At 38.2% G+C, this 14,930-nt stretch overlaps 1 protein-coding gene across 2 annotated transcripts in view; it reads left to right on the top strand.

Moving 5' to 3' along the window:
* Positions 1-1,575: 1,575 nt before the first annotated feature.
* Positions 1,576-14,930, top strand: part of CD84 (CD84 molecule) — a 38,589-nt gene continuing 25,234 nt past the window's right edge. For both annotated transcript variants that reach the window (XM_036865353.1, XM_036865348.1), the window contains exon 1: positions 1,576-1,651. In XM_036865353.1, coding sequence (XP_036721248.1) covers positions 1,606-1,651 — 46 coding nt within the window. In that variant the 5' untranslated portion in view covers positions 1,576-1,605. The remainder of the gene's footprint in view (positions 1,652-14,930) is intronic.

Below are 14,930 nucleotides of genomic sequence, written 5' to 3'. Positions count from 1 at the left end.
TTCAAGCTTAAGAGAATATAAGTCCTTGAATAAGATACCAATATAGGAGTTCTTGTCTATGGCCATACCACCCTGAATGTGCCCTATCTCATCCAATAAAGGAGTTCTAAAGACATACACATGAGACCAAACAAGAGTTTTAAATGCAAGAGAAGAAGAAACATTTTTTCAGAGAATGAAGAAGGGAAAAAGAGGATACAAAGTCAGGTTTCCAGCAGCTCTTGGCAACTTCATAGTCTTTCTTCCTCCTCTGTACAACTAATACAAGATAGATGTGTTTTTGCAAATGTATTAATTATATATTTCAGGAAGATATGCTTGCTAAAACTGTGACAGTAGTATGGTTTTATCTTGTGAAAGGAAATAATAAAGTTAGGAAATTTTATTTTTATTTTAATCCTTCTTTGGTCTCAGCTTCCCAGTTCACTATATCTACATAAAGGCACTCAACTATTCAATATTGAATAAGTATATATGGAGAATTATGAGCAGGATTGTTCTATGAATGACTCCAGTTGCTCAGGACCCCTGGAAATGAGCTAGCTGGCTGAGGGAAAGGTTGCATAAAATCTTACTTCCCCAGGTCTCAGGACCTATCTCCCCAGTTTTCCTAGCACTCCCCAAAACAGCTGGGTCCAAGTTCAAACTGCTTGGCATCTGGTCCCAAATATTTACTCACATTACCACTCTCCAACACACCCCACACAGACAAGGCCCTTGTTATACTTCTAACAGGGATTGGCTAGGAGCATAACTAGAGAAGTATCCTAGAAGTATACTAGAGAACAGTCCTGTGTTACATCTAGCTCAACCATAACATAATTATACAAATTATACATTATATACATTATTTATGTATATACATATATACGTTACAATGTATAATATAATTTATATATTTATATATAACTATATATTATCTGATAATATACATTATATTACTATTACATATAATATAATTATTATACAGTATAAATAATTTTACAGTTATATACAATTATACAATTATATAATAGAATTATACATAATTATTATTACATGCAACTATAATTATGTAATATTAACTGCTACCACTTATTAAGCTCCTATAGTGTTAACACATTCTTCCTATTCATAATCCCTACCACCTTTCTCCTAATAATGTTAACTTACTCTTCAGACCTGACTCAGCTTGGTTGTCGGTTCCTTCAGGAAGCCTTCCCTACACTGTCCTAGTCTGGGTTAGAAGTCCCCACTGCCCTCTCAGTTCCCGTTATTTTCTCTTCAGCAACACTTATTGCACTATATTGCCTGTTAATATTGATCTCCCCAACAAGGATATGAGCTCCATGAAAGGAGGGTGATCAATTGCTTTGTTGCTCTTTATATTGCCAGTGCCCAGAAGAGTGTCTGGCACATAGTAGGCATTCAATAAATATTTGTTGAAGAAATAATTAATTATACAATAGACAAAAAAAAAAAAAAAAACTAGCATGTCCTTCATCAGCTAACTCACTTCCTTTCTTCAATGTGTTCTATAAAAAGGGGCATGAAAACAGAAGTGAGACTGATTCTCTGCAGGAAGAGAGCCATACTTTTGCACAGAAGTTTATACTCTGGAAGAAGATGGCTCTTCACCACCTATGGATCTTGCTCCTTTGCCTACAAACCTGTGAGTTCTGACCCTTGCTGATCCCCTCCTAATTTTCTGTTGTTTTAGAAATTTCCCTTAAGGAAGACATTGAAATGCCCTTTTGATCTGCTTTAACAGAAACACACTGGGTCTCAAAAAGGATCCAACTGACTGGGGAGAGACCTAAGATCCAAACCTAACTGTTTTTCAGCTTTAGAGTTTATATTTCTGAATTTTATTTGTATTCAGTCTCTAAAGATCTGAGACAAACCCTTCTACTCAGAAGAGTCAGCACATGGTATACCTGCCCAGAAAACCAACAGAGGAATAGATAATCCAAAACCTTCAAAAACTTAAAAGCAATTTGTTTTTGGTGTTAGAATGTGTTATATAGATTTTAACAGAGATAGACCCTTCTCAATTATTTCATTGCTCCAGCAGATTAGAGAGATGCATGACTATAATTATCATTGTAAAAACTTCATCTCTATAAGCCCCCTTTATTTTCAAAGCAAATTCAGAGCTATTACTCTGCTTCTGTCCTCCAAAAACCCTAAAATAAATGGAGAAGAGATTATTATCCCTGTTTTACAAATAAGTTAGTCCTCAAAAAAGAAACAGAGACATTGAACTGAAAATTCTGTTTTTCTTACTTATGGCTTAACAGTAAAGTATAAAGGTCAAATGAATATTGGTTGTTGTTAGTACAAAGAAAACTATGTAACATTAACATAGTTCTAGGAGTGTTTTGTCATTGCATATATTATCTCATTGAATCCTAACAATTGCCTTATTTACGTAAAAACTGACTATATTTGGCATTTCTAAATCTACTTATAGTGTCTCTTACCAGCTTTGGAAATGCACTAGCAAATTCCTGGCATGGGTTAGAACACAGAGAATCTAGTGGGTTAGGATTTCTTGAAAAGGTAGAATCCATGCACCTTGGTCTCTCTGGTTCTTTAACCATTTAAAGCTGTGGCTCATTTAATGTGAGCTTCATAGAGATTGTATCCACTGGGCAGGCCAAGTTTTTAGAGCCTATGTTAGTCATCCTGACATACAAGTAAAAAATGCAAGTAGATGGGGAAAAAAGTTGGATAGAACCTAAGTGTAAATCTAGGGATGTCCCCAATCTTCCAAAGAAGGGCTGGACAGGGTGGTACTTGATACCACTTAACTTGGAAAGCATTTTACAATTTTTATGCCCACATTCTTATGTGATACCTACTAAAATCATTTAAATAAGCAAGATAGATATTATTAATTCCATTATGCAAAAAAAGTGTAATCTAAGATTCAAGTCAAACAATTCACCTGAAATTTCACAACCTGAAATTGGCAGAGCTGGAAATGGACGTTTGTTCTGTTAACCCCAGGGCTATAGTTCTTTCTGCTCCACACTTTTCTGACCTCTTCACTCATTCAGTTTCTGCGTCCTTGATACTCTTCAAAGGGCAATACATGCTATGATGAAAGGCAGCTCTAAGATACACTTGCCTCATCTACTGAAACTGAAATCGAAGTTGTCAAATCAGCTAGCAGTGAATCATTCATCCATTAGCGTTAGGACTTTGGGAAAGTTATATAAACTCCACCTGTTGTCGGGAAGGGGAATATTTCCCCTCTTCCCCCTCTTGAGTGCCTGTGGCTGGACTAATAATAAAATTGACACAAGACAGATTATAGGAGAAAAGACACAAATTTTAATTTGTGCACACAGAAGTCTCTTAGAAATTAGACCTAACAAGTGGCCAACACAAACAGCTTTTATACTTTTTAGACAAAGAAAAAATAAACTTGTGAAGAATCAACAGGACAAAGAAACTTAGGCTTTGGGTGCTCAATCAGTGAAGAATGTAAACAGAGTTTGGGCTTGGAGTAGTAAATTAAAGTAACAAGGTTTGTTTATACAAGCTTCTTGCCCCAAATTCCCTGTCTCTGGCGATAAGGATGTCCTTGTACCTCCAGATATAGGGAGTGCACCTTTCACATGGGATATTTATTTTCTGCTTTCAGGGGGACAGAGAAGAGTCAGAGTTTCCCTCTTGCATTGGCTGCTTCTTAAGGAACTTCAATTCAAAATAATCAACATAGGGAGTTCCCTGGTGGCCTAATGGTTAGAATTCCGGGCTTTCACTGCCATGGCCCAGGTTCAGTCCCTGGTAGGGGAACTGAGATCCCTGCAAGTGGCACAGCCAAAAAGGAATAATAATAATCAATATGCCATTGTGGCATATTTGGGAGCAGCCCATCCTGGGCCCCAAAAATGTTATTTAGACTTCAAAATGGGAGAACTATTAGTACAATAGGATTGTTTTGAGAACCAAAATGATAATCCATGTACAACACTTGGCACAGTATCTGAATGTAGTAGGTGCTTAACAAATATTAGCTAATGCTGTTGTTTTTCACACTTGCTTTTCACATGGTTTGAGGAGGAGCCAGTGCTTTCTTGCACTGAGATCCTGGGTGAGACTCCTCTGTTTAGGATGATCCAAGGAACATGAGCAGATGAAAAGATGGTGGGAATTTGAGCTTAGGTGTGGGCTTTTGGGGTTCCATAAGAGAAAACCAGGGATGAAATATTCATTTTGTCAGGGATCCATAAATGAGAGATGGGGACTTGTTTTTATAGCAGTAAAACTAAAAGTACTTTCAGGTACAATTTGCCTTTGCTGAATGGATCTCTTTACCTTTTAAAGTTTATTCCACCAACATTTCCTGAGTCAAAAATATACCTGAAATCCCTCCTGCTGCTATTCCTGACAAAGTTGGTCCCTTATATTTAGCACTGGGCTTAGACATCAACACTGACTTTACTTACTTCCCTGGAATTCAGAGCAGTGGAAGCAGCTGAAATGCAGTGGGAAAAGGGGGTTGGAAATCCCATTTTCCCTTGAAATCACTGAAATAAGAGGAGTCTGAATGTGCAAAGCTCATGACCATTCCATGTTGGAAAAGTTTTCTCTAAGAACCAAGACTCACAGTCTTATGCTCTGTAATCTCAGCTTCCTCATCGTGACCTGTGAACACTGTGACTCTGACTGTCCCTCCAAGTATTCTACTAGCCACCTACCCTTTGGGGTAGAAAACAAGAATCTACCACTTTTGCTTCATGCCCCTCTATGAGTTCTTTCTCATACTCCTTTAATTCTTCCTTTTCTCCACACCTTTCTCACTTCTCTTTCTTCAGCCCCTCCACTTGCTCCCTTCTCCTCTCTCCTGTCAATAATAGTAATAATTAACCATTTATGAAGCAATCATTACATGTCTGGCATTACTCTAAGTAGCGTACGTTTGTTACTTTGTCTAATCCTCACAACACCTTATGAGATGGATACTATTAATATCCCAATTTACAGATGAAGACATTGACACAGAAAATCAGAAGTCATTTAACCAAAAAGTGGGGGATGTATGATTTGAACTCCAGTGTCTTTAGGCTTAATCACTGAGCAGTGCTGCCTTCACCCACTTTGATGCTGAAGTAGAATTGTCCCTGAGATTGATGGTTATCCCACTTTGGGATTTATCATGAATGGTGATTTATTCCCAACAAGAAAGGATTATTCAGCAGAGGCTGGGCCTATCTCTATACCTACCTACAGAGGAGGATGGGGGTTAGAGGCCAGGCCTTTGCCAATAACAGAGGTTTAGGCAGGCCAGCAAGGCAGAATATCCAAGGAAATGACCATATCCAGACATGGTTCAGGTATCATTCACATGAACATGGTTATGTGTTGACTTGAATTTGCTTTTTCACAACAAACAAGGGTCCAGTATCAACAAGGTCTTGATGCCTTATTGAACGTAGAGCACAGTCATGGTGTGTTCCAGCAGGTGATACTTAAAAGTACAAGAGAAGTGAATGGGCCCCTCTGGATATCTGTTCCTGGATAAGTAGGCCCCAAACATCATGCTGGGGGTTAGAGACAGGACTTCATGCCTGGAGAAGGGTCTTGGCAAGAGTCAACTTGCCACTAGTCCCAAGTCCTAATAAAGAGGGGCCTTCAAGATAAAGACAAAGCCTCTGTTCTAGAAAGCGATTTGAGCAGACTACTACCATAGACACTCAGAAAGGGCTTAAAAGCAAAAGCCCAAACTAACACACCATTGTAAAGCAATTATACCCCAATAAAGTTTTTAAAAATAAAAACTACTATGTATACAACAGACAAGCAAAAGGGTGTATTGTATAGCACAGGGAAATATAGCCATTATTTTCTAATAATTTTAAATGGAGTATAATCGATAAAAATATTGAAAAAATAAATAAAGCAAATCATTGTAAAGATTCAATGATACAGAGCTTAGCACAAATGTCTGGCACAGAGTAAGTGCTCAATAAATATTGGCTATTGTTCAAAAAAAAAAAAAAAGCAAAAGCCCAGTTATAGACAAGAAAAAATATATTAAGTATGGGGAAAACTAGGTGTCAGGACATTAGCTTAACAATCCAGTCTCCAAGTAGAGGCTCGAAGCTGCATCCTTGTGACAACACGGGACTCCAGTAGAGGGAGTAGTGACCCACCACACCAACCCAATCCACAAAGCAGCCCTAGAGATCAATACGGTGACCCACAAAGCAGCCAGAGTGCCTTCACAACAGGACCCCAAAAGTCAGTGCTAGGCCACTTGGGCTACTCAAGTATTTCCTAAATCAAACCTTTCTTCTCTTGAACCTAAGAGAAGGATGAATCTGTAAGTTTGGGGGTATCTAAACTCATCTATGTGGAAGTTGGAAAAGAAGGAGTTGTGAACAATCAATTGGGGGGCTGATGTTAGTAGAGGTATGTACCCGCATTTCCTTTGTTATACTCGACTTTTGATTATATGCTTATAGTGCCGAGTAGTGATAAAACAATGGGTGGCCAGGACCCCATCTCTGTTTTGAGAATCTGTGTGTGTGTGTGTGTGTGTGTGTGTGTGTGTGTGTGTGTTTTGCAGAAGTGGATTCAAGTCAACCCAAATGTCAATAAAGATAATATAAAGTAAAAAAAAAAAAATCCAGCAGAAAATAACATACTATTGATGGGGGTGGTAGGTTCCTTTTTTTTAAAACCTCATAACCAAGGACTTTCCATCCTCATGCAGAATGACACAAAACTTCTGGCTGCTAACACTTTGTTTCCTCTTTGCTACTTCCCTTCACTCAGAGTAACTGCTTACAACCACCTCTTTTCTGGGTGCCATTGGGTGGTGCTATGTCTGGCCACCCTTCCAGGCCTGCAATATTCAAGGAGACAGTGAATGGGAGAAGAGGAGGGGAAGGTTAGCTGGAGTCAAAAAAAGGACAAGAAATACTGACTTGAAGAATCCTAAAGAAGTGAGGGGGTTTGGGTCACTATTAAGCAAAAATCTACCCTTTCTTATTTCCACTCCCATGAATAGCTTCATGTTGGCCTTCTCTAACATCTCCCCAATACTGCAGCTCTTCTTTTGGAACACATAAGAGTTGTCTGGGGGTATTATCTTAATCTCTGTAATAGTACTTTCGTTTTACATAACAAACGCACATGGTGCCTAGTATATGCCAGGTACTTTTCCAATAGGTTTACAAATATTAACTTTAACTCTCATAACGCTTCTATGAAGTAAGTGCTGCTATTAGTCTATTGGCTTCATTTAGAAGCTGATAAAACTGAGACACAGAGAGGTGATTAAATTTCTCAAGGTCTCATGGCTAGAACCTGGCAGAAGTAGGATTCAAGCTCAGGCAGTCTGGATCTTCATCACTAAGTCATGGTGCCTGACACGGGGGCAGAAAGAGGGTGCTCCTCATGGCAAGACTCCCTTTGGGGTCTCTAGATTCTTCTCTGTTGATATATACACCTGAGAGCACTCTAGTGTCATTTTTTTTTAATTGTATTTTATTTTTTTATACAGCAGGTTCTTATTAGTCAGCAATTTTTTTTTTTTTTTAATTGTTGAATGGTTGCTGGAACCAATTTTATTGACCTTGATCTTTTTTTTTTTTTTTTTTTTTTTACAAGACATAAATAGACTGACACCAAGCATTGTACATGGATGACCACAACATAAGCAACAATGATTGCAATTACCAAACATGAAACACACTCATACTATGTCATAATATTGACATTCAGTCCAGTAATCCTCCACTGTAACAGCTCCTTTACTTTGCAGTGAAAATTGATTTGTATATTCTTTGCCTCTGAGTCCTTGTGGGATTTTTTTTTTTTTTAATTCAGACAGAAAGTCACAAAAATTATACTCATCCTCATCAGTTCACTCAGTCCCATGTAATTAATTTTTTTTTTCATCTTGATCTTTTGTTAGCACTTTTATGAGTTCATCAGTTTTTCATTAGAGTTCTGAAAATGCTTATTCATTCAGTTCAGCAGTACAGTCAGTTACCAGAAACCTGTACTTGTCAGAGTCTTTTCCATGAATTTCTTGAAGATGAAACCCTTTTATAGGAACATATTTGCAAAATCATCAGAGTACACCCAGAACTGTCTGTAAATGACAAAAGACTTAAAAATGACCACGGTTAATGATTTGATGAAAGTTCATAATAATGCAGTTGACAAGAAAATTAGTTATTTCTGAGATATACATTTTAAAGTAATAACTAGGATTATTACTTATAACATTATACCAGAACATATAAGATTTTTAGAAATTTCATGTAATGTCTGAAACATTTATATTAACATATTTCCATACATATTTCCATACAAATACAAATATAAGATTTTTAGAAATTTCATGTAATGTCTGAAACATTTATATTAACATATTTCCATACATATTTCCATACAAATACAAATATAAGATTTTTAGAAATTTCATGTAATGCCTGAAACATTTATATTAACATATTTCCATACAAATAACCCAATGAAAGTTTAGTATTAGTTGTTTTGTTTGTTTTTTTATACTGCAGGTTCTTATTAGGCATCAGTTTTATACACATCAGTGTATACATGTCAATCCCAATCGCCCAATTCAGCACACCACCATCCCCACACCCCCGCAGCTTTCCCCCCTTGGTGTCCATACGTTTGTTCTCTACATCTGTGTCTCAACTTCTGCCCTGCGAACCGGTTCATCTGCACCATTTTTCTAGGTTCCATATACATGCATTAATATACGATATTTGTTTTTCTCTTTCTGACTTATTTCACTCTGTATGACAGTCTCTAGATCCATCCACGTCTCAACAAATGACTCAATTGCGTTCCTTTTTATGGCTGAGTAATATTCCATTGTATATATGTACCACATCTTCTTTATCCATGCATTTGTCGATGGGCATTTAGGTTGCTTCCATGACCTGGCTATTGTAAATAGTGCTGCAATGAACATTGGGGTGCATGTGTCTTTTTGAATTATGGTTTTCTCAGGGTACATGCTCAGTACTGGGATTGCTGGGTCATATGGTAATTCTATTTTTAGTTCTTTAAGGAAACTCCATACTGTTCTCCATAGTGTCTGTATCAATCTACATTCCCACCAACAGTGCAAGAGAGTTCCCTTTTCTCCACACCCTCTCCAGCATTTGTTGTTTGTAGATTTTCTGATGATGCCCATTCTAACAGGAGTGAGGTGATACCTCATTGTAGTTTTGATTTGCCTTTCTCTAATAATTAGTGATGTTGAGCAGTTTTTCATGTGCTTCTTGGCCATCTGTATCTCTTCTTTGGAGAAATGACTATTTAGGTCTTCTGCCTATTTTTGTTTTTGTTTTGTTTTGTTTTGTTTGTTTGTTAATTTTTATTTATTTATTTATTTGTGGCTGTGTTGGGTCTTCGTTTCTGTGTGAGGGCTTTCCCTAGTTGTGGCAAGTGGGGGCCACTCTTCATCGCGGTGCACGGGCCTCTCATTATCACGGCCTCTCTTGTTGCGGAGGACAGGCTCCAGACGCGCAGGCTGAGTAATTGTGGCTCACGGGCCCAGTTGCTCCGTGGCATGTGGGATCTTCCCAGACCAGGTCTCGAACCCGTGTCCCCTGCATTGGCAGGCAGATTCTCAACGACTGCATCACCAGGGAAGCCCCTTCTGCCCATTTTTGGATTGGGTTGTTTGTTTCTTTAATATTGAGCTGCATGAGCTGTTTATATATTTTGGAGATTAATCCTTTGTCCATTGATTCGTTTGCAAATATTTTCTCCCATTCTGAGGGTTGTCTTTTCTTCTTGTTTATGGTTTCCTTTGCTGTGCAAAAACTTTTAATTTTCATTAGGTCCCATTTGTTTATTTTTGTTTTTATTTCCATTACTCTAGGAGGTGGATCCAAAAAATCTAGCTGTGATTTATGTCAAAGAGTGTTCTTTCTATGTTTTTCTCTAAGAGTTTTATAGTGTCTGGTCTTACATTTAGGTCTCTAATCCATTTTGAGTTTATTTTTGTGTATGGTGTTAGGGAGTATTCTAATTTCATTCTTTTACATGCAGCTGTCCAGTTTTCCCAGCACCACTTATTGAAGTGACTGTCCTTTCTCCATTGTATATCCTTGCCTCCTTTGTCATAGATTAGTTGACCATAGGTGTGTGGGTTTATCTCTGGGCTTTCTATCTTGTTCCATTGATCTATGTTTCTGTTTCTGTGAGAGTACCATATTGCCTTGATTACTGTAACTTTGTACTATAGTCTGAAGTCAGGGAATCTGATTCCCCCTGCTCCGTTTTTTTCCCTCAAGACTGCTTTGGCTATTCGGGGTCTTTTGTGTCTCCATACAAATTTTAAGATTTTTTGTTCTAGTTCTGTAAAAAATGCCATTGGTAATTTGATAGGGATTGCATTGAATCTGTAGGTTGCTTTGGGTAGTATAGTCATTTTCCCAATATTGATTCTTCCAATCCAAGAACATGGTATATCTCTCCATCTGTTGGTATCATCTTTAATTTCTTTCATCAGTGTCTTATAGTTTTCTGCACACAGGTCTTTTGTGTCCCTAGGTAGGTTTATTCCTAGGTATTTTATTCTTTTTGTTACAATGGTAAATGGGAGTGTTTCCGTAATTTCTCTTTCAGAATTTTCATCATTAGCGTATAGGAGTGCAAGAGTTCTAATTTCTCTTGTGGTCAGAAAAGATGCTAGATATGATTTCAATTTTCTTAAATTTACTGAGGCTTGATTTGTGACCCAAGATGTGATCTATCCTGGAGAATGTTCCACGCGCACTTGAGAAGAAAGTGTAATCTGCTGTTTTTGGATGGAATGTCCTATAAATATCAATTAAATCTCTCTGGTCTATTGTGTCATTTAAAACTTCTGTTTCCTTATTTATTTTCATTTTGGATGATCTGTCCATTGGTGCAAGTGAGGTGTTAAAATCCCCCACTATTATTGTGTTACTGTCGATTTCCTCTTTTATAGCTGTTAGCAGTTGCCTTATGTATTGAGGTGCTCCTATGTTGGGTGCATATATATTTATAATTGTTATATCTTCTTCTTGGATTGATCCCTTGATCATTATGTAGTGTCTTTCCTTGTCTCTTGTAACATTCTTTATTTTATAGTCTATTTTATCTGATATGAGTATTGCTACTCCAGCTTTCTTTTGATTTCCATTTGCATGGAATATCTTTTTCCATCCCCTCACTTTCAGTCTGTATGTGTCCCTAGGTCTGAAGTGGGTCTCTTGTAGACAGCATATATATGGGTCTTGTTTTTGTATCCATTCAGCAAACCTGTGTCTTTTGGTTGGAGCATTTAATGCATTCACATTTAAGGTAATTATCGATATGTATGTTCCTATAACCATTTTCTTAATCTTTTACATTTGTTTTTCTAGGTCCTTTTCTTCTCTTGTGTTTCCCACTTAGAGAACTTCCTTTAGCATTTGTTGTAGATGTGGTTTGGTGGTGCTGAATTCTCTTAGCTTTTGCTTGTCTGTAAAGCTTTTGACTTCTCCATCGAATCTGAACGAGATCCTTGCTGGGTAGAGTAATCTTGGTTGTAGGTTCTTCCCTTTCATCACTTTAAGTATATCATGCCACTCCCTTCTGGCTTGTAGAGTTTCTGCTGAGAAATCAGCTGTTAACCTTATGGGAGTTCCCTTGTATGTTATTTGTCATTTTTCCCTTGTTGTTTTCAATAATTTTTCTTTGTCTTTAATTTTTGCCAATTTGATTACTATGTGTCTCAGCGTGTTTCTCCTTGGGTTTACCCTGTATGGGACTCACTACGCTTCCTGGACTTGGGTGGCTATTTCCTTTCCCATGTTAGGGAAGTTTTCGACTATAATGTCTTCAAATATTTTCTCTTGTCCTTTCTCTCTCTCTTCTCCTTCTGGTACCCCTATAATGCAAATGTTGTTGCATTTAATGTTGTCCCAGAGGTCTCTTAGGCTGTCTTCATTTCTTTTCATTCTTTTTTTCTTTATTCTGTTCTGCAGCAGCCAATTCCACCATTCTGTCTTCCAGGTCACTTATCCGTTCTTCTGCCTCAGTTATTCTGCTATTGATTCCTTCTAGTGTAGTTTTCATTTCAGTTATTGTATTGTTCATCTCTGTTTGTTTGTTCTTTAATTTTTCTGGGTCTTTGTTAAACATTTCTTGCATCTTCTCGATCTTTGCCTCCATTCTTTTTCCGAGGTCCTGGATTATCTTCACTATCATTACTCTGAATTCTTTTTCTGGAAGGTTGCCTATCTCTACTTCATTTGGTTATTTTTCTGGGGTTTTATCTTGTTCCTTCATCTGGTACATAGCCTTCTGCCTTTTCATCTTGTCTATCTTCCTGTGAATGTTGTTTTTGTTCCACAGGCTGCAGGATTGTAGTTCTTCTTGTTTCTGCTGCCCGCCCTCTGGTGGATGAGGCTATCTAAGAGGATTGTGTAAGTTTCCTGATGGGAGGGACTGGTGGTGGGTAGAGCTGCCTAGTGTCATTTAATCTTCATAATTCCTCAAAGTGGTAGAGGAATTTTATTTCATTTACCAACTAGAATCCTGAAGTTTAGCAGGTAAGTGACTTAGTCATGGTCATTTAGCTAGTTGGCAACAGAGCCTTGACTAGAACATGTTTCTTGATCCCTAGTTCAGAACACTTTTACTAACCATGCTATGAAGCCTCAGTCTCTGGACCTATGCAATTTTTTTGTTGTTGTTAACAACATGAGAATATTGGAATGGAAAGAAGTTACAGTTAGCCAACTGCCCCTTCTTATTAATCAGTTTACACCATGGACCTTCCACACCAAGACCCAGAGACCAGTAGAGTTATCTCTTGCCCTCACTCTCTCTCTTGCTCTGAGTTTTCTACCTTGCTTTTTATTGCTAGAAAAAGAGTAACTGTGTCAGTAGCCCCAAAAGTATTTATTCTTTAACAAATATTTAATAATCATCCACTAATTGTTAGGGAAATACTAGTGACCAAAACAGACAAGGACTGCATGGCAATTATATTCTCATGAGGGTGCAAAGTGGGGAAGACAATAAGTAAATACGCACATACAATGCTTTAGTAGTCATAACTGCTATGAGGAAAAATAAAGTAAGGCAAGGCAATAGGGAGTGATGGGAAGGAGACTGTTACTTAAACATGATGATTAAGAAAGCTCTCTCTGATGAGATGACATTGGAGCAGAGTTTCACAGTAAGGGAGTGCTGGAAAGAGTGTAGAAAAGGAGGACAGCAAGTACAAAATCTCTAAGGCAACAGCAGTTGGTTTGAAGAATGAGGAAGTCAGTGTGGTTGGAGTGAGTAGGGGAGAGAAGGGTAGGAGATGAGGCAGGAGGGCAGGGGCCAGACCAGACAGGATCTAATAGACGGTGGCAAAGTATATGAAAGGAGACTAGGGAGCCCCTCAAAACCCCAAATGTACACTGTCTTTGTTTTTTTTTTATTTTTTTTAAACATCTTTATTGAAGTATAATTGCTTTACAATGGTGTGTTAGTCTCTGTATATAACAAAGTGAATCAGTTATACATATACATATGTTCCCATATCTCTTCCCTCTTGCATCTCCCTCCCTCCCACCCTCCCCATCCCACCCCTCTAGGTGGTCACAAAGCACCAAGCTGATCTCCCTGTGCTATGTGGCTGCTTCCCACTAGCTATCTATTTTACATTTGGTAGTGTATATATGTCCATGACACTCTCTCACCCTGTCACATCTCACCCCTCCCCCTCCCCATATCCTCAAGTCCATTCTCTAGTAGGTCTGTGTCTTTATTCCCATCTAGCCACTAGGTTCTTCATGGCCTTTTTTTTTTTTTCCTGTCTTTGTTTTTAATAGACTCTACGGAGAACTATGAGGTTTAAGCCTAAACATGCTCTTTGTTGTCATCAATATTTGATATTTCAAAATCTCTTTGGATTCCACCCAACACTTCTTAGTAAGTTTCCCTTGCTCAGCTATGAAGAATTTCCCTCTATTCAGTTAATGTTCTCCTGCCCCATCAATATTTCTAACCCAGGTGAAGTTTCTGATTCTTTATTTTTTCCAAACACATTTCTTATTCTCATATTCTCTATTGCCTTCTTCCAGTCAGTGAGTCAGTGATTTTTGGCAGCTACTTTATCATGAAATGTACATTTGTAAAGTCCACCCATTCACATGGGTTCATCCAGGGGAACAGGAGTTATCACCTAATACACGAAAGATATATTAGGCTGGAAAATGTGCCCAGCTTCCCTTCCAGGAGGGGAAATCCAGCTCCAGTGAATAGCCTGTCCACAGTGCTCTCTGTCTAAGCTGGTGTCATCCTGCCCCTCCGGTCCCCTCTACAACATAGCTACCTAGGGGTCACAGTGAACATATTTTCCCATCCAAGCCCACATCCCAGGGTTCCAGCCTTTTCTTGCCTTTGCTTCTCCTCTAGAAGTAATGCCTTTCTCCTATCCACCCCTGTTGTGGTCTGGCTATGGGAGTCAGGAAATCACAAACAGTGGGAAATGTTATAAATGTGCATCATCTCTTCTTCGTTAGGCTTCCAAGCCTGCTCAGCAGTACCTTCATCCGCTTAATCAATCTCTTGTTAACTCCCTGAGGTGTTCCCTGGAGCAGCATTTCCTCAAAATTTTTACATTCATCAAAATAATAATAGCAACTACCATTTTTATGTGCCAGGCATTGTGCTAAGTGCTCTATCTTTATAATTGCATTGAATAATTATCCACATTTTAAAGGTGAGGAACCTGAGGATCAGAGAATTTCAATAATTTTCTCAAGATAACATATGTAGGTTCAAATATACCTAGTTTCAAAATGTGTGTCCCTAACCTTTATACTTCCTAACTAGTCCCACTCTTGCCTCTTCTTATCTCCTACATTACTGAAGAGATGAAGGCCATCAACCATGACTGTCTACTATTTTATCTTCTCTACTCCAGAATGTCCACT

Source organism: Balaenoptera musculus, chromosome 1 (genome assembly GCF_009873245.2).
Source record: "Balaenoptera musculus isolate JJ_BM4_2016_0621 chromosome 1, mBalMus1.pri.v3, whole genome shotgun sequence".
Taxonomy (NCBI): Eukaryota; Metazoa; Chordata; class Mammalia; order Artiodactyla; family Balaenopteridae; genus Balaenoptera; species Balaenoptera musculus.
The sequence above is the reverse complement of the archived record's forward strand: the minus strand, read 5'-3'. Positions and strand labels throughout refer to the sequence as shown.